This window comes from Nicotiana tomentosiformis, chromosome 1, assembly GCF_000390325.3.
Source record: "Nicotiana tomentosiformis chromosome 1, ASM39032v3, whole genome shotgun sequence".
Taxonomy (NCBI): domain Eukaryota; kingdom Viridiplantae; phylum Streptophyta; class Magnoliopsida; order Solanales; family Solanaceae; genus Nicotiana; species Nicotiana tomentosiformis.
Window position 1 is genome coordinate 143,174,669 of NC_090812.1, and position 21,190 is coordinate 143,195,858.

Sequence of the window (21,190 nt, forward strand, 5' to 3'; positions counted from 1 at the left end):
TACCGGACAACTTACACAACCACGTTAGCGGAGAGGTTGCTTTGAGTGTGGAGATACCAGCCATATGGTGAGAGATTTTCCTAAACTCCGGACAAATGTATCATAAAGGGTGTTCAGTCTATGAGTTCTGATCTAGTTGCCGTTATACCTGCATCGTCAGCTAGGGTTTGAGGTCAGACAGGTGGAGGTCACCCTAGAGGGGGAGGCCGTGCCCATTGTTATTCTCTTCCTGGTTGGGCAAAAGTTGATGTACCAGATGGTGTCCATATAGCTATGATTTTGGTTGATTATAGAGATGCATTTGTGTTACTTCGAACCGGTCCCATTTATTGGTAAGATTCATCATACCTTGCTTCAAATATGGTTGTGTTTTTGCACTATGTTCATGTGTTCATACCAGTTGGGGAATTCTATTGTGATAGCCCATGTTTATCGTCCCGGGTTGGTTGCTATTGAGAGTCATGAAGCTTGGGTTGACTTTCTATTAGTTAAATACGATAGTATTTGATGTGATCTCTGAATGGTTTGGCCCGACTTATGGTTTGGGTGCTCTATATGTATGAGAAGTTTGCTTCGTGTTGTGGTTTTGGTTCTACAGGATTTAGTTAGTAGAGTGTTTTAGTTGATGATATGTTTATTTTACTTGTGATTCCAAGTGAAGGATGGGGGCCTGGTGTTCTTGGTGGATATGTGTGTTTATGCTGGGCTTTGTGCCGCGGTGAGGTCATATCAAGGTAAGATTGTTGTGTTTGTTGTGTGCGTCTTGCTTCTTCCTTGTAGATTGGATCTGTAGTATGGTATCGGTGGGGAGTTGTGCATGTTTGGCTTGTTTGACAGTTCTCTCACGTGTTCCTCTTTCCATATTCAGTCATATTCGAGTTGTGCTTGTTCGGTTTGGATTGCGATATATGTGCCCGGGTAGCGTAAGATGCGGCTTGTTGATCGGATGAGTATTGATGAGTCTCGCATGTTTCTTGCATTATTTTCAGGGTTGTGAAGATTTGGAACAAGGTTCTAGTCGAGTTGAGTGTGTTTGTCGGTACTGGTCCTAGTAATGGGCAGCTATTGTGGTCAGAGTTATTGCTATGGGCATATGAGTGATGTGCTATGTCATATGGTTATACCTGTGGGAGTATGCATGAGCTGTTGTAGCTAGTTGAGGATTTTACAGTGTGTTTATGCGATAATGGGGCACTTGGTAGATGTGGAAATTTGATTCTAATACTTATCGACATGAGTAGAAGGGATAATCTTCAGATGCGTTGCAAAGTGTTTGATAGAATTTTAAGTCTTGTTGGTTTTGCATAGATGCCTGAGGTCTCACATTTGCGAGATATGGATCGCATTTGCGATATTAGGTTGTAGTCTGCTAGGTTCAGATTTGGGAACCCATAGTTCACAATTGTGAAGGAGCTGCGCTGTGACAGTTCCGCATTTGTGATCAAGGGTCGTTTTTGCGACATGTCCAAAGTTCACATTTGCGAACAAATCATCGCATTTGCGATGACAACATGTATGTGAGGTTTTTCGCTTTTGCGATTATTTCCTCGCATTTGCGAACCCCAGGTCACATTTGCGACACCTGCTCCTGGACAAAAAGTTGAGGGACGTGAGTTTTAGTCTCATTTTCATATTTTGGAACCCTAGAATCGGTATAAGGCGATTTTGAAGAAGGATTTTCATATACAAACTTTGGGTAAGTGATTCTAATCTATTTCCAACTATATTCCATAAATATATCTTAGATTTTAACATCAAAATCATGTGAATCAAAGTGAAACTTTGTGAAGTTTTCGAAAAATAAGAATTTGAGCTTTGAGAGTTGATTTGGACTCGAATTTTGAAACTAATCACATATATGAACTCGTGGGGTTATGGGTAGTCGAAATCTACCATTAGACCCGGGTTTTGACCGGGCGAGGCCCGGAGTTGACTTTTGTTGCTTTTGAGGAATTGTATAAAGATCATAACTTTAATTATTAGAATTAATTTCTCTTACATTATATTATGTTATTGAGTCTATTCTGGTTAGAATTGATGAGCGGAGGTGAATTGTAAAGGGAAAGTTGTTTTAGAGTATTGATTAAGGGCCTTTGAGGTAAGTATCTTGCCTAACGTTGTGGGAGAGGGGGAACTACCCCATAGGGATTGGTTTGTTGTACTATTTGAACTACGTGAAAGACGTGTACACGAGGTCATGAGTGGGTACACAACTTATATGTAGAAATTTGACCGATTTAGACTTTTAGGTTCTTAATTTTTTAAAATGAAGTTGTCTTATCATGTTAAATCCTCCATTTCTAAATTTACACTTACGTGTTTTATTTGAAGTTGATTGATTCATGTTCTACCCTTTATTGCAAAAATATACTCTTATATGCCTTAGTTGAAGTTGTTACCTCTTTTATTGCCATGTTATCTCTTCCATAGTTGATTATCTTTAATTGAAGTTATTGTTATCCCTTCCATCTTTGACTTATTCTTATTTGGAATCATTGTTATATGCTATCTCTCTTATTTTTGAGTTGTTATTATTTGGAATTATTGTTACATGCTACCTCTCTTATTGTTGAGTTATTCTTATTCAGAATCACTGCTACACGTTATCTCTCCTATTTTTGATTTACTTTTATTTGTTATCGTTGTCACACATTACCTCTCTCATTGTTGAGTATACTTATCTGAAACCATCATTACTTGCTATGCCCTTTATTGTGAGCTCGTTCTTTTGTTTCTTTGTGCTTTGTAATTTTTGTGCTGATTTACTTGTCGTACTCTCGTGTTATTATTGTTGTTGTTGTTGTTGTTATAGTCAGTGTTGTTGAGCAGAGGGTTATGTGTAGTTGTGGTATTAAAATTATGTGAAAGAAATGTTATGTCGTATGGGCACATGTGGTGCGAGTCATTATATTGTGTTATGTTTTTGGCACACGCGATATTGTTGAGAGAATTGTCAGGGTGTTCACACATGAGTTTCCATGCTATTGTATTGTTGATATTTGCACATGCGGCATAACAAGGAGGGCTATATATATATGGGTTTGCGCATGTGGCAAGACAAGACAGAAATATTATTATATGTGTGTGGCGAGACAAGGCGGGCATTTACTTTATTGTTGCGTATGCGGCGAGACAAGGGGCTATCTCGGGGATTAATTCTGATGATTTGTGATGGCCTGGGGGCATTGTTGTTGATAATATTTATGTAGTGGTGTGCCTACTTTGTGTAAGTGATGCATTTTATGCTTTATTGTGTTGTTTCCTATGTACCATTCGTTTTCTTTGATCGTACTTATTGACTCAAGTTGTGATAGAATACTTGCACAAGAATACACCGTAGTTAGTTACTCATACCAGTCCAAGAAGATGAACCGTGATGTTTATTGAACATTTACATATATTCTTGTATACCTGCCTTCTGTGCGTGAGTTGTACTATTGGCACGTAAGTTGTCTGTGTGTTTATGCGATATTGTCATTTCTAGCACATGAGATATCCGTGCGGATATGATATATTATCACTCTCTTAGGACGTGAGTTATCCGTGCAGATATGTGGTGTTAATGGCATTGGCACTTGAGTTGTCCGTGTGGTTGTGATTTGTAATGTGGGCACAAGATGCCAAGTGACTAGGGTTCGTGTTTTGGGACCCGTGATTTGTGATTATGAGGTGTGGTGCCTTGGAAACGTTATTGTATAAACCTTGTGTGAAAACGGTTATTTTTTTGGGTTATTACCTATTTTTCCCTTACTTGGTTTCATCGACTTTAACGGTATTCTGCTTGCTTGCTGTTAATTGTTGATTCTAGTTCTCATTGCAAGTATTATAGCATCATTCATACCATGTTTAGCTTTATACTGTTCCTCGTCACTACTCCACCGAGGTTAGTCTTGATACTTACTATGTACCGCTATGGTGTACTCATGCTACCCTTTTTGCACATTTTGTGCAGATACAACTACTTTGGAGCGCGCGGGTCATTAGTTAGTTGATGTGAGTTGCGGCAGAGACTTCAGGGTATACCTGTCATCGCGTTCGCAGGCTTCAGAGTCACTTTCTGAAGTTTTTACTTCATACTGCTTATTTGTATACTTAAAGTTTTTCTAGCAAATTCAGTAGAGCTTATAACTTCTACTACCGATTTTGGGATGTTAAGTATCTACTTTGGATTGTTGTCTTTATATAAAAATTTCTGTTTCATGCTTAATATTCGATTGGTTCAAATCTATTATTAATTCAGTAAGTGTTAGGTTTATCTACTTTTAGGGACTAGGTGCCACAATGACTCCTAATGAGGGATTTGGTCATGACAGTTGCTAGTGTTGTGAAGGAGCTGTTATAAGGTTATTTACCGGTGCTGGATTTGATTATGGGAAGATATTGTGGTCAAAGACGTTGTTATGGGCATATGGGTGATGTATTATGTCGGGTGGTCATACATTGTGGGTGTATGCATGAGTTATGGCAGCTGGTTGAGGTTGATACAATGTGTTTTTGTGGGAATCGAGACTGGAAAATTATCGGATGGTGGAAAATTAGGTTCTAAGGCTCATCGTTGTGGGTGGAAGGAATAATCCTTAGTTGAGATGATGTTGTTAGTCTTATGTCGATTGGGGTGACGTGGGATCACCCGCGATTATATATATGGTGAGTTATTTCAATGATTTCATGACTTCGGTACAGTTCTTGGCACGTTCGAGGACGAACATTTGTTTTAGAGGGGGAGAATATAACGACCTGACTGGTCATTTTGAGAATTAGCATCTCGTTCAGTGGATTAAAGTCTTGAGTAGCTTTGTATAGTGTATTATTACTTGCGTGTATGGCCGAATTCGGTTTTCGGATGACACGTGATTGAATTGAAAGAATGATTCTTGTTTTAGACGCTTAAGTTACAAGAGTTGACCAGAGTTTGACTTTTATGTAGACGATTCCGAAATAATATTTTTATGATTTTAATAGGTTTGTATGGTGATTTGGGACTTAGGCGTATGTCCGGATTTGGATTTGGAGGTTTGTAGGTCGATTTGATGTATTTTGGCAAATGTTGGAAAGTTAAAAGTTTAGAAGGTTGAGAGGTTTGACCAGGAGTTGACCTTGTTGATATCAGGTTCAGATCGCAATTTCTGGAGTTGGCATAGCTACGTCGTATCATTTGGGACTGCATGTAAAATTTGAAGTAATTTTGGGTTGATTTAATATGATTCGACATGAGTTGTAGAAGTTAAAAGTACATTAGTTCATTAGGCTTGAATCGATGTGCGATTCGTAGTTTTGATATTGTTTGATGTGATATGAGGCCGCGAGCAAGTCCAATTGTGTTATGAAATTTGTTGGTATGTTCGGGCGGGATCCCTAGGGCCTCGGGTGTATTTCGGATGGGCTATGGGTCATTTCTCTATGTTTTGGACTGCTGATGGCTGGTGTCTAATGTCCTTATATGCGATCGAGAGGTATAGGTCGCGTTCGCGTAGCATATTCTTATGGATGACAGACTCTCTTCTTCGCATTCGCAGTGCAGAGATCACGATCGTGTGCCTTTGGGGAGCTAACTCATCGGATTTGCGGGATAGGGTCGCGATCGCGTAGTGGGTGGTCATGCTGGGGAAGGCCATGAGCGTTAGCCTTCGTGTTCGTGGAAGACCCTCGCGTCCGCATAGTTTTGGAGTTTTGGTGAATTGTATTCGCAACTCTTGTTTTGCATTCGCATAGCACATTCATGGTAGCTAATATTTTCTTCTTCGCGATCGCGTGGCAATTTTTGCGATCGCGTGGCAATTTCCGCGATCGCGATGCATGTTACCCGGGCAGAAATATAAAGTACTCTATTTCGAGGGTTATGATATTTTTATAACTTTTTGAATTAGAGAGCTCGGATTTGGGTGATTTTGGATGGGATTTTCATATTTTGGATTGGGGTATCGGATTTGGTTATATTTCATGTTTCTATAGTTTTTTTATCATTAAATTAGTGATTTGAATTGAAAAAATTGAGGATTTTTGTAAAAACTTTCTAAAATGTAAAATGATGATTTGAAGGCCGATTTGATGCCGGAATTGGATAATTTGGGTATGGTTGGACTCGTATCGGAATGGGTGTCTGATTTTGTAAGTTTTGTCGGGTTCCAAGGTACGAGCCCGGGGTTGACTTGGTGGTTTTCATTATAGATTGAAGCTTTATTATCCTGAATTATTTTTTATGGCTTTTATTTATGATATTAAGTTATTTGGATAGATTCGAGTTGTCCGGAGGTTGTTTCACACGAGAAGGTCATTTTAGAATTTTGATTTAGCTTATTTGAGGTAAGTATCTTACCTAAATTTATGTGGAGGAACTACCCCTTAAGATTTGGTATTTATTGTATTATTTGAATTATGTGAAAGACAAGTACGCGAGGTGACGAGTGCGTACTCAGGCTTATATATGGAAGTTCACCTGTTTAGACTCTTAGGCTTCTTTCATGTATTTATTTGAAACTGTTAGCACATGTTATATCTTTTATTTATTTACTCTCACATGCTTTATTTGAAGTTGTTAGCACATGCCATATCTTTTACTTATCAAGTTTACCCTATGTTTTATTTGAAGTTGTTAATTCTTTTGTTATAATGTGAATTCCTTTATTGTTGAGTTATTCTTAATTGAAATTATTTTTACATGATATCCTCTCGTTGTCGGGTTATTCTCATACATTTAGACATAGTTGCTAGTTCATGCCATCTCTTTCATTGTTAGCTTATGTCATATACTAGAATTCGAAGTTTGTCATTTCATGAAAATACCTTCATTATCGAGTTATTCTCAAGAAAATAAATGAAGTTGAATTTATTTAAAGTCATTAACCTGTTTTAGTTGACGTTTTTTTAATGGAGTATTGTTCATTGTTGAATTATTTTTCCTATTTCATTTTGTTACTATTGATATTCGTGTACACATCGTGTTTGAGTTATGGGCTATGTGTTGTGATAATATTGGTATTGTTATTTTTGAAAGGTTGTGGCCTATGGACACTTGTGGTACGAGTTGAAATGTCGTGTTGTTGTGTGAATTGATTGTTATTATGCGGAGCATAAGGGTGACATCTCACTGTTGTGGTTATGCGGAGTATAAGGGTCGAATCTCACTGTTATCATCTGTACGGAGTGATATGGGTGGCTATCGAAGTGATACGGGTTGCTAATAATATTGTCTGGGTGGAGTGACACGGGTGGCTATCAGAGTGATACGGGTGAATATTATGTTAAATGTCTGGGTGTAGCGATAAGGGTAGCTATTATGATATCAATACAGAGAGAAAAGGGTGGCTATGTCAGGGATGATATGTGATGGCATGGGAGAATTATGTTGATGATATTTGTGTGATGGTGTGATTTTCCTAGTGTATTTCATACACCTTACATGACTTGTTGTGTTGCTTTCAATGAGCTACTCGATGTCTTTGATATTACTTGTTGACTTGAACTGTGATAGTAGACTCGCACAAGCATACACTATACCATGTCACTTATACAAGTTCGTGAGTATGAAACTTGACATTTATTGATCATGCCCATGTATTCTTGTACTATATGATTTCATTGTGATATTGAGCCTGTGATCATGACGGCCGGATTAAGATATTCGCACATGAGTCATCCGTGCAGTTGTGATTAATAATGTGGGCACAAGGTGCCGTGATCATATGTTTTGTGGCTTGAGACTCGTGACTTGTGTTTATGAGATGAGGTATGTTAGAGTAATTCTTTTGTGAAACATGTGTTAGAATGGTTTGAGTATTGGTTGTCATTTATTTTTTTATTTGGTTTCACTAGTACTTTAATGGTATTCTTATTACTTTTCTACTTATATCACATGTTGATTCTTGTTGCCATTTAGTGATTCCTGCTTTCATTATTAGCTTTATACTTCTATATTGCACATGTTATTTTGACTAGTAGGTGTCTTGACTTATACCTCATCACTACTCCACCGAGGTTAGTCTTGATACTTATTGGGTACCGATCGTGGTGTACTCATACTGCACTTTTGTATATTTTTTGTGCAGATCCAGATATTGGAGATATCAAACTCAGACAGAGTTAGCTTCTTGATCACGAGTATTCAAGGTAGAGCTGCTTGGTTGTCGCGGTCTCTTGGAGTGCTTTCCCTTTTTATTGTGAGCTTGTTATCCGAACAATATTGTATTTGGATTTTGATATCTTTCTATGTATTCAGCTAGAGTTCGTAACTCTGTATTACCTAGTCTTGGGAGGTTATTGTGATTATTGTTGCGTAGGCTTGTTCACCTTTATTTCAGTTTTTATATTAAACTCTGTTATATAAAAATATCATTGTTAAGATAGCTTAATTATTGTAAGTAATATGGAAACTCTTACTCATACTCCCTCACACCAATGCGGTATTTCGGTGGAACCCTTGCTCATTTGTTTTATCATGTTTGAATACCGACATAAAATGTGCCTAGCTAGGCGGGCACGTCCCGACTATATATGTATTAAGATGATTCATCATGAATTAGAAAATTTTATATTGATTGCAACCTACTGTAACCCTCCTTTATTCTATCTCGGGACCGGCATTGTGAGCAAGCTCACACATACAGAGTTAACATAAAACAATCAGTAGAAAAAAAAGTAAAAATGTCACGGGGCGCCCGATTTGGTCATCCTCATTTAACCTATACTCACTTTTAAAAAAAAAGTTTAAGTGATACTCAATTTTTGAGTAACTTCATATACACTTTTCTCTTCTTCTTTGCTGTTGCTTTCTTCTTCTCTGTAATTGTTTAACCGAAAAATAGTTTCAGAAAATAATTAAATTTATTTTTAATGAGGTCACTAGCAATAGGTTAAAATCAAAGTTCTGTGAAATAAAACGTAGAATTAATCAAGTAATACTGTGAGTAAATTGATAGAACTAGGAAAATATAAGATAAGAAAGATCTTATTGATGATCGTTGTGAGCTATAATACTTTGCTAGATCAAGAAAGATTACCTCGCGGTAATACTACAACTTTAGGTAAAGAGTAATATTAGTAGGTTGTGAATGAATACAAATAAATTGGGTGGGGTATTTATAGCTTAAGTCTAATATTTTCGTGATCATCCTCACTCTCGCACGTTGATTCAAGTGATTCGCAACCGCTGAGATACTCGTCAATCATGGGAGGCAAATTTGGCTTAGTGGGCACAAGTGAATCCACGTGTCAAATCCAATTTTTATTAATATAGATAGTCATGTCCCATTTATTCAGGAGCTTCAATGTTGCTCGTTTTCTCTCTGTATTCATGTCCCTCGTATCAAGGAGCCATTTGGTTTCTTCTGCTTCTTCTTCTTAGTTGCAAAATGCCATTATAGGTTATGCTGAGGGTTCTTCTTCTTCTTAGTTGCAAAATTGGTTTGTTAGATTTATTATTATTTTGATAATTTGATGATTGATGGTTGTTCTTTATGATATTTTATGATTTAATTTAAGCTCATTTGAAGTAGATTCTGGTACTGAATCGTGTGTTGGATTGTTGATTTTCGAGGAACAAGTTTATGTTTTAGAACTTAATATCCAATTTCTGAAGTTGCATTGAAGAGATGGAACTACTTAATATCCAAATTTTTTGAAGTTGCGTTGCAAAGATAAAAGAACTTAAGATTTGGTTTTGAAAGTTGCATTGAGCAGATAGAACTACTTAAGACCCAATATTTTTGAAGTTGCATTGAAAAAATAGAATAACTTCATATCCAATTCTGAATTGCATTGAAAAGATACAACTACTTACAATTTGATTTTCTGAAGTTGCAATGGAAATATAAAAAAGATTTAGATTCGATTCTGAAATTGTATTGAAGAGATAGATGAATTTCAGATACCGGTAGGTAAATTTTACAAACAGAAAAGGGCCAAAACTGCCCCTGAAGTATCGGAATTGATAAAAACATAGCTCTTCGTCCACCTATTTGAATAAAAATACTCCTACCGTAATTTTTTGACTCAACATTACCTTTATTACTAATATAAAATTCTAGTAAAAAAAAAAAATTTAATTAATATCTACGTGTGATCGTTCTATTGGCCTAACTTGAACTTCAACCAAAATATAATTAAACTCACCAGTAACCCGTCCGAATATAGACCCGCTCTAATTTTAAAACACAACTCTCTCTGCCTCTCTCCTCTCTCTCTCTCTCTCTCTCTCTCTCTCTCTCTCTCTCTCTTTCTCTCTCTCTCTCTCCTCGTTGGTACTTGGGCGGAATCCACCAGTAGATCTGTCGGAAATAGCAATGAACACAACAACCCATCTCACTTGCAAATTATGGATAGAAAATCCCTTTTTACTAGATTTAGCATAGTAATCTAATCGAAACAATTGAATCCATGATAACAAAAATAATTTCAAAAGAAGAAAACAAATACTAGTGAAGAAATTATCTAAAAGATTGCCAACTATTATTAGTACATCATATGAACCCAATGTGTATGAAATGTGATAATTGCACAAATACTCATTACAAAGAGTAGAACAATTTACATATTAATATATCAAATAGCGAAATAAATTAAAAATAAAAATACTCATTACATAAACAGTAGAAAAATTAAAATAAATCCTCAGATTTTTACAAAGGAAGACAAAAATTAATGAAGAAAACCATCAGAAATTTAAAACTAAAAATAAACTACAATGAAGAATACCCATTACATAAACGAAAAGAATCTAAAATATTTGCATAAAGAAGAATATGATACTTCCTCCTATCTTCCATAAAAACTTATTCTAACAGAGTACTTAATTTTGGGGTTGTCTCATGAATAATCATTGTCACACCTCCTTTTTCTGAAGATAAGGAGTTTTTTCAATTAAAGTGACATTATTCGAAATGAGATTACTTATTTAATTAGAGTCGCCACTTGGAATAATTATTATGGTGTCCCAAGTTATCGGTTTATTTTAAAACCCCAAATCGAGGAAATTTACTCTATTTATGGTCCGCGAACACAGAAGATCGGGTAAGGAATTATGTTAACCCGGAAGAGGGTGTGAGACACTCTCGAGTTCCGTGATTTTAGTACGGTCGTTTTACAATTACACTTGGCTTAATAATCTAAATTATTACATATTTATAAACCTTTTATGTGTTGCGCTTCTGTACCGCCTTTAATTATTTTAAATAATTATGAAATTTATTTAAACAAGTCGTGGTGTCGTGCACTGGTTATTTTGTACACATCCTAAATCACGCCACGTGAAACATACTCGTGATTCACAACATGTTTATTTTAATTATTTGAAGTTGGGGTCAAGTCGCGTGAACGCGCACTTGACTTTGGAATTAGGTATTATGACTATTCCACGAGAACCGTACCCATATTTACAATGATTTATTAATAAACGCACCTAAAACAAGCTAAGGATGTTTATAAGTGTTCATTTCCTACGTTTAAGATTTTTTGAATGTCATGAGTTATGGTAAAGGAATTGTTGGAGTCAAAAGTTGATTCATTCATACGGACAGAGAAACTTAGTATGTTTAAATTAATTCAAGTGCTTGGTGATGATGTTAGTCTACTGGTTCACTAATGGGAATTTCATTGAAGTCCACATATTTGGATTACCATGAGATGAAGAAACATAAAGCAATTAAATATTCCAATTATGGGTTTCAACAAGTAAATATTAGGGTTATTAGCCTATTTATTATTATTATCCTACGTTAAAGTGAGCAACAAGTCTGTTACGGACCTTGAAATTGTTGGGTTGCATTCATTTAATATACTCAAAATGGGTAACAATTGCACGAGGCGTCCTATTTGGTCATTTTCATTTAATCTATATTCACTTTTAAAAAAATATTTTAACTTGTACCCACTTTTTAAATAACTTCAGGCCTCTGTCTCTTCCTCCTTCGTTTTCTGAATGCTGAAACTTGAGATATTGTTATGCGTTCTAACCTGATGATTCATATATATCTGCTTGTCCCATTATGTTTAGTTTGGTCTTATTCACAATAATTTAACCTCTTAGATATTTTAGCTTTAGATGCACATTGATTTTTGGTTCTAATTTATCTGTAGTAACTTATTTTCATGTCGAAAATATTTTTTTTCTTTAATTTTTGAAATGAACAGTATCAATCGCTGCTAATCATGATCTATTAAATTCATTATTGTTTAGTACTATTTCGTTTATGTACAATATGTTCTTTTGTTGAATTCTTTTTTTGAAAGATTATCTTCCTCATTTCCGTGTGCAGACTTAGAACTTCAACTCTAAGAAAGCTAAAATTCAGCAAATATAAACAAAAATTTCAGCTCCTAGAATGCTGAAATTCAGCAAATACAAAACAAACTTCAACCCTAGAATGCTGAAGTTCAGCAATTACAAAACAAACTTCAGCTCCTAAAATGCTGAAGTTCAGCAATTACAAAATAAACTTCAGATCCTAGAATGCTGAAGTTCAGCAATTACAAAACAACAACTTCAGCCAAAACATGCTGTAGTTTTATTGAGCTGAAATTTGCCACTGCACTATGAACTGAAATTTGCATGATTACCTTTGCAAGTTAGGCCAAACTTCAGGCAAAAATATCTGAATTTTTTCTACACTTCAGGCAAAACATTCTGAAGTTCAAATTTCAGACATAAATTTTTGCTACTTCAGGCCCGTATGTCTGAAGTTACCCAAAATGTGGTTACGCTTGCAATTATTTTTGTAAAGCGGGTATAAGTTAAAAGTTGACCCAAAAACTAGGTATAGATGCAAATGCCCCTCAAAATGGACCTCTAACACGTCACATGTGAGTGTGAAAATGGGCCTCAGGTAAAGGCCCAAACTGTCTCTAAACTTTCTAAGAATCAAAACAATGCCATAGGCTATTTGAAAGAGCCCACAATTGTACTGAATTAGAGGTCAAGAGCCTTCGTGACTCCATTCTAATTATCAGACTTGCTGTGCTGACTATTCAGGCCCAATAACCTCTAAAAACAGCAATACAATAGTTTCAAGCTAACGATTTTCACACACAATTGAAAGGAAAGGAAGACATTCACACTAGTCTAAGCATGAATTCATATTATTCAATATTTAAATTTATATCACCAATTTAATAAATACATAAACTCCAAACTTATAATAATCAACTTTTGATAAAATTTACACAACTTGAACGAGAATAGGAAATGGAATAAGTATTTATAGAAAATCTCCCTTAGATTTTAAATCGGCACGTAATAGATTAGCAATATCCTGTGAGCATTCTTGAAGCTCCATTTCTCGTACATGCTTCTCAACAAAATTCTATCATTTGAACTCATGCCACGTAAACAAGGTGAGTGAATATTCAATTCCATTTTCTAGACAAGGAAGAAAAGAGGAACATCATATCCGATTGATAATTTTAAAACATACTAGAATAACATTACAACATTTAAATAAGATGAATGTCTACATAACTTGCAGAATATGAAATAAAGAGAGATTCACATAATCCTCATTCAATCAAATGTAGTGTTTACATTATTCAAACCAGAAGTAGTACCTGATTATAGCAGAACCAAACAAAATAGAAAATAAATCTCTGAAGTTGGAAGGAAGTAACAGCTAATCGCAGGAAGAAATAAAAGAATCAGTCCCAGTGAAGAGAAAAAGGCTAAAGATGAAGCCAAGCTAAAAAACAGCACACGCAGCAGCATAAACAGCAAAAACAACTTTAAATCCACTCCCAAAAATCCAACGAGAACTCAGAAACTAATGAAACAGTGCAAATAAATTCAAAATCTTTTTTCCTTTGATTTTTCTAGATCTAATTTCGAATTTCAAAGTGTTTTCTGTGAGAGAATTAGTGAGGATGAATGTAGATGAAAATTAATATTGTGGTGTATGTGTGTGTGTGAAAATGCAGAGTGAGAGTGAGTTTTTGAGAGAATCCAAAATTGTGTCAGCCCTAAAAATAGGGGAAAGGCAACTTTCTAATAACAGATTTTGGTACAATTGTTTCATTCATATATATATTTTTTCTTTTTAATCCCTTATCTTTCTGTATTTTCTCAGAAGCCCCAAATTTGACCTAATTTTCTTTGTCTTATTGCATTTTAGTCCCTACTACTCTTTTCTAGAATATTTATGTTGTTAATTAGAAAAGATTCTACATGTTAATTTTCTAAACTAACCTCTTATTTTTTGTATTTTACCACTTTAATATTATCTCTTCTTTTACCTTACCAATACTTAAAGACTTGGGCCATTTGACCACCGGGCCCATACCTAAACTCATCTACTGAACTTCAACCTAATGGGTCTGCCTGTCAAACAAGACAGACCCCAACCAAACAAAAGCAATACCAACTCAAACGAAAGTAGCAGTAACATAACCAAACGAAAACATTCCAAACAAAAATCAGTTGAACTTAAAAAAAATACTAATGAACTAATTTAAACTTACAATTAAATACTACTCTAAATCATGCAAATACAGAATTAATGGTGATTAAGTCCTAACATGATAAACATATGAAAGAACAACTAAAAAGTTCAGTGTAAAAGAAGAGGAATTATTAATCAAAAAGTCAAGGAGTGGGGATTACCTAATTAAGCTCAAAGGAAGCGATATAAAAGATTTCCGGAAGACTCTGGCCGGTCAACAACCAGTTGACCAAAACTCGGCCATCAATAATCGGACTAAACCTTACATCAATTGATAGCTCTTGTTAAAAGCATTCCATTGATGTAAGTTTTGAGTGTGAACTAGACGAATCGATCAAGCAACGGAAGAAAGGATTCCTGAGACTTCAGATAAAAAATTCATTGAATTTGGTGGCGCTTTTGGGAGAATTGATGGTGGATTTGGATTAAAGCGATGTTGGAGGCTATAAGGTGATAATTTGGGGGAGTTTGGAGGTTGACCGCCGTTGTTGCACGATTCTGGGGGCGGCGAGGCAGAGAGTGAGAGAGATAAAGAGTGAGGGGGTTTCTAGGGTTAGGGAGGGGGTTTCGGACAGTTAAAAGAAAAGTAGATGATCAGTTCCGGGCCGTTGGATCATATGGAATGGAGGGTGGAGATCAAATGGGGTCAAAATGGCGTCGATTGGGATGTCTGGTGGGAAAAGCCTTTGTGCTAGGTATGGGGCTTGGGGCAGACGAGTTTAAGCAATTGGGTCACCTTTTTTGGCCCAATTCTATTGAATATCAGGCATCCATTTTGTTCCTTGTTTTAAATTATATAAGTAACCACCCTAGTTAGAACTACTCTTTGAAAAATTAGCCTAAACCCAATTTTCTAATTGTTCAACTAACTAAATCACCACTAAAAAAAAGCTAACTAATTTAAACCTAAAATGCAAAAATGCAATTCATGTTTTTTTAGGACTTTTATTTGACAAATGCACCCAACATGTAATTGAATCCTAAAGTGTAACTAGAATGACATGAATGAAATAAAAGTATTTTTGGTAGTTTCTATGACTTAATATGCTCCTAATAATGCAATTAATCTAAAAATGCAAACAAACAAACGAGAAATAAATCTTTAGAAATTCTATAGAATTCAAAAAATAACTAAAAAAATTTAAATTCTATTTTTCGTTTTGGTTTTTTTAGGAGTGATTTAAGTTTGAGGCAAAAATTAGGTTCTCACAACTGCCCCTCTTTGCTCGAGAACATGAAGAGTTTTCTGACAAAAATAAAGTGAGCAATTATGAATAATTTTTGCCCATTCAAACTCCATAGGAAGCTTCTTTTTTTTTTTGAAATTTTTTTACCGAACCTTGCTTTGGAGGTTGCCTACATATCTTTGGCTATAAAGGAATCAGGTCAGTGTAGTTCTAGAAAGTTTGGTAGCTGGGACTATCAAAAAGCTGTGATTTCACTACTATTGCTGCTTGTTGAACTCCTTATTACACCAAAAATCAAAATTAAAGAAACTAAACAAGTTTATTAGCTATAAGTTACATGATTCCTATCTATAAGTCTTTTGAAGCTTGATCTTGAGTGTTGACTGGTCTTCACGCAAACTCTGATCTGAACCTTGATGCTTGCTAGCTATAGGTGCTGGTTCATTCTTCTATGGCTTCTTCTGATAAAAAATGGGAAATGCAATGCTCGTGACTTCAGTCATGTCTTGAGCAGTCCACAACTTTTTAACGCTTTTGCATTTTGGATTCACTTCCTTCTCCTTTTCTTTTCTTTATTTCGGGATTTATACTTCTCGTTTTGGTCCTCTAGGACCTGTGCCTCGAGGTAAAACTTGCTCAGACACAAAAAACAAACAAATAAACAAAAATATTTCTGCCCCAATTTTCACTAGGAAACTTTCGTGAGTTATTTGTAGCAAAAATTATAAACTACTCAATTATTGAAAGCAATAAAAGGTCAGTAATAGTGTACCTTGAGAAAACATGATTCTTTGGCATGGTGTACTCTGATGATCTAAGCGGTGTCTCAACTTAGGATTGGTATACCTTATGTTGGGAGAATGCGGCTAGGGAATGACGTACCCTATATTAACAATGATTTCAGGGAGTGGTGTACCCTGCATTTAAGATCAAATCAACTAGGGAGTTATGTACCCTTATGTTTGAAAACACAGCTAGGGATTAGTACCCTATACTGGAAAGGATATCAGGGAGTGATGTACCCTGCATTTAGAATCAATTCGTAATGATATCAGGGAGTGGTGTACCCTGCATTTAAGCTCAATCAACTAGGGAGTGGTGTGTCCTATATTGGAAAATACAACTAGGGATTGGTGTACCCTATACTGGTAATGAGACTAGGGAGTGGTGTACCATAAGTCTAAAATATCATCAACTAGAGAGTGGTGTACCCTATGTTGGAAAAACACAGCTACGGGTTGGTGTACCATATACTGGTAAGGAGACTAGGGAGTGATGTACCCTATGTCTGAGATATCATAAACTAGAGAGTGGTGTACCCTACATTGGAAAACACAGCTAGGGATTGGTGTACCCTATATTGGTAAGGATACTAGGGAGTGGTGTACTCTATGTCTGGAATGATATTAGGGAGTGGTGTACCCCGCGGTTCAGTTCTATCAATAAAGATATCAGGGAATGGTGTACCTTGCATTCAAGATCAACTAAACTAGGGAGTGGTGTACCCTATGTTATAAAACACAGCTAGGGATTGGTGTGCCATATACTGGAAATGAGACTAGGGAGTGGTGTACCCTATGTCTAAGAAGGATATGAGAGAGTGGTGTACCCTGTATTTAGATCAACTCAACCTCTGGAGTGGTGTACCCTATGTTGGAAAACACAACTAGAGATTTGTGTACCCTATGCTCGTAATGAGACTAGGGAGAGATGTACCCTATGTCTAAGAAAGATATCATCAACTAAGGATTGGTGTACGCTAAGTTGGAAAATGCAGCTAGGGGTTGGTGTACCCTGTACTACCATGATTTGAAAAAAAAATATTTTTTTTCTTTCTTCTTTTATTTAGAGAATGAGTAAAATGCAGGAAAGAATTGGAGAAGACTTCCCTTTTCGGACATGTTACTGATGCAGAGCTGTTTCTAGCCCCTCCGTAGTTTCTTTTTGGTTGCACCTGCTTCTTGCAAGGTTTCTTTTAGATTGCACTTGTTTCCTGTTTTTCAAACAAAGAACAATTGTTTGTTTGAAATGGTGGTTGGTATTGTGGCCTTGAGTATTTCAGTCACTTGATCTCAGCCCGGCTTCTTTGATTATAATTTTAACTACAACTGGTTGTTTCCTGAATACCGATTGCACTTCTGGCTCCGGAGAACCTTTGGCTTTTCCAAACTTTTCCATGACGGTTGGTCGCGTGGGACTTAACCTTTTTTAACTTTATTTTGCCTTTATAGGCCTTTCACTTCTGACTTCTTTCTTCTAATTTTAATTTAAGAGAATTGGGGAACCCTTGGCTTTTCAAACCTTGACAAGACGATTAGCCACGTGGGACTCAACCTTTTCAATTTCATTTTGCTCTTGTAGCCTTCAATTTGATGTTCTTCTTTCAAGAGTTTTCAATTTCGAAGCATCAGCCACCATGGCCACACGAGGTCGATTTGATGCCCCTGCCGAGGCTGGGTGCCTTTTGAATATCAGATTGTGTCAATGAAAGCCCTGTAAATTAGTCTTGCCATCTCATCTTTGTCTTAGTTTTTGGAACAAAGTTAGTACAAAATGGATTCAAAGGAAAACAAACAATGGAATGGAGAATGAGTTTAACCAAGAGGTATCCCTTTCGCGGAAAGGAAAGAAGGACTTATCTGGAGTACATGCGAACTTCAATGAACATGACATGCTTTTTGGATTGGATGCATGATCTATGTACACCGTCCGACTCTCATAAATTCATCACAACTTTTGCCTCAAAACTGAGAAACCTTGCACATGACTGTGTCGATGCCAATGGCAGTGAGGATCCTCTTTTCGATCAGTGGCGCTCTTTGTGGGTTTTCACCAGTTGACCTCTCTCATTTCTCTTCTCACCATCGCCTTATAGTGCTATTTTCGAGTTTTCACTAACAAGACACTCTCATTTTAGTTTTATTACTCACCATCACCTTACGGTGCCTGTAAGGGTTTTTACCAATAAGACTCTCTCATTTTATTTCTCTTATTTTAGTTGCATCAGATCCAAGTAACTGTATCCTCCAATTTTGAACATCTTTGTCGATTGATCGGAAGGACTTAAAAAGTATTTGGCTAAAAACAATTTGTGTTAAATTACAACTTTTGAAACATTTCAGGCGAAACCATCGCCGAACCATTGTAACAACGGCCCCGATTTTCACTTTTTGGGGAATGTGGATTTTTGTTTTGGTATGGATAAACCGCAGAGAGAGGCTGCCTACGTATCCTTTCGGAATCAACTCGAACGTAGTTCAATTACGTGAACTTTGTTTTTGATTTTCTTTTTGTTTGTTTTTCAATAATAACTTTTAGGTTCCAAAGAGGGTAATCAAAGAAAGGGAACCGGATCAAAGGGTTTGCAAAGGGTTAATAGTATTTGGGTAGCGAGAAAGAAATCCTTCGTCATCCAAAACAGAGAATGTTAAAGCTGGTAAAGTGTTAAACATAATACCTTTTAACCGCGTCTGCATTGATAGCTATCTCAGGGACATTTCCTTCGATGTATCCCAAATACAATGCTCCATTGGGTAGCACTCTTGTTACGATGTATGGACCTTTCCAATTCGCAGCAAAATTTCCTTTAGCTTCTTCATGATGCGTGAGAATACGTCTCAGAACGAGTTTTCCCACTTCACATTTCTTGGGGCGCACTTTCTTATTATAGGCACGGGACATTCTTTGTTGATACAACTGCCTATGGAAAATTGTGGCCATTCGCTTTTCATGAATCATAGTTAATTTTTCCAACCTAGTTTTGACCCATTCATCATCCTCGATCAGCTTCAAGAATAATCCGAAGAGAGGGAATCTCAACTTCTGGGGGTATCATGGCTTCAGTGCCATAAACCAATAAGTAGGGAGTGGCCCCAACTGATGTGCGCACGGTTGTGTGATATCCCAATAGTGCAAAAGGTAACTTTTCATGCCATTGTCTGGAACCTTGAACAATTTTCCTGAGGATCTTCTTGATGTTCTTATTTTCCGCTTCAACGACGGCATTAGCTTTGGGCCGATAAGGGTAGAATTATGATGCATAATTTTAAATTGTTCACATACCTCCCTCATCAAGTGGCTGTTCAAATTTGCAGCATTGTCCGTAATGATAGTTTTAGGAATATCAAAATGACAAATAATGTTGGAATGCACGAAGTCCACCACTGCCTTCTTAGTGACGACTTTGAAAGTGATTGCTTCGACCTACTTTATGAAATAATCAATGGCAACCAAGATGAATCTGTGCCCATTTGAAGCTGAGGATCGATTGGCATAATAACATTCATGCCCCAGGCAACAAACGGCCAAGGCGCTGACATAGGATGTAACTCTGAAGGCGGTGCATGAATCAGGTCACTGTGTATCTGACACTGGTGGTATTTCCGTGCAAAACTAAAACAGTCTTTTTCCTTGGTCATCCAATAATAATCTGCTCGAAGGATTTTCTTTGCAAGGACATACCCGCTCATGTGAGTCCCACATACCCCCGAATGCACTTCGTTCATGATCCTTTCAGCTTCTCGAGAATCTACGCACCTCAACATATTCAGATCTGGAGTTCTTTTGTACAAGATCTCTCCACTCAAAAAGATATTGCTTGCAAGCCTTCTGATAGTTCTCTTTTGATCTCCACTAGCCTGGTCGGGATATTCTTTTATTTTCAAGAATCTTTTGATATCATGACACTATGTCTCACCATATGGCTCCATTTCAATTATGCTACAATAGTCGTGCCTTTCTCAAACTTGAATTTCCAGCAGGTCAATATGAACATTACCCGTACACGAAAATATTGAGGCCAAAGTATCTAGTGCATCTACTAGCTCACTATGGAATCAGGGAATATACTTGAAATCGACAGACATAAACTGTTTACTGAGATCTTGAATATATTGCATGTACGTGATGAGTTTGATGTCTCGAGTTTCCCATTCACCTTGGGCTTGCCGAATGATTAAATCTGAACCCCCAATGATTAATAACTCATGTAAATCTAGATCAACCGCCATATTCATGCCCATGATGTAGCTTTGTATTCGGTAGTATTTTTTGTACAAAAGAACCGAAGTCGGGCTGTGGCCGGATAGTGCTGACCTGTGGGCAAAATTAGAATTTCCCCAATCCCTATGCCTTTGGTATTTACAGCTCTATCAAAGAACATTTTCCAGGCATTGATGTTCTCTCGAATCACTTCAATCGAGTTTACTTCCTCGTATGGAAAATAAGTGCTCAATGGTTGGTATTTATCATCGATCAGGTTCTCAGCTAGATGATCTGCCAAGGCTTGAGCTTTCATCGCCATGCGAGTGACATAGACAATGTCAAACTTGGTGAGCAGGATCTGACATTTTGCTAACTGTCCAGTGGGCATTGGCTTCTGGAATATATATACTTCAAAGTATCCATCCTGGTTATGAGATATGTTGTTTAAGCCAACAAGTAATGTCTGAGCTTTTGGGTGACCCAAGTTAGGGTTCAACAAGTTCTTTCCGATAAAGTGTACTTGGCTTCATAACTGGTGAACTTCTTGCTCAGATAACATTTGGCTTGTTCTCTCTTCCCCATTACATCGTATTACTCCATGAC

General features: G+C 36.6%; 1 protein-coding gene and 1 long non-coding RNA gene across 2 annotated transcripts; both read right to left on the reverse strand.

The window, feature by feature from the left end:
- Positions 1-13,047: 13,047 nt before the first annotated feature.
- On the reverse strand, positions 13,048-15,017 carry LOC104120008 (uncharacterized). Its single transcript, XR_691574.4, has 2 exons — positions 14,579-15,017; positions 13,048-13,348 (listed from the first exon to the last, which is right to left on the reverse strand). It is a non-coding gene; the product is annotated as an uncharacterized lncRNA (long non-coding RNA).
- A 4,795-nt stretch (positions 15,018-19,812) lies between these two features.
- Positions 19,813-20,975, reverse strand: LOC138910769 (uncharacterized). The gene is made up of 2 exons (XM_070201977.1): positions 20,699-20,975; positions 19,813-20,255 (listed from the first exon to the last, which is right to left on the reverse strand). The coding sequence occupies exons 1-2, from the start codon at positions 20,973-20,975 to the stop codon at positions 19,813-19,815; spliced, it is 720 nt and encodes a 239-aa protein (XP_070058078.1).
- Positions 20,976-21,190: the final 215 nt, after the last annotated feature.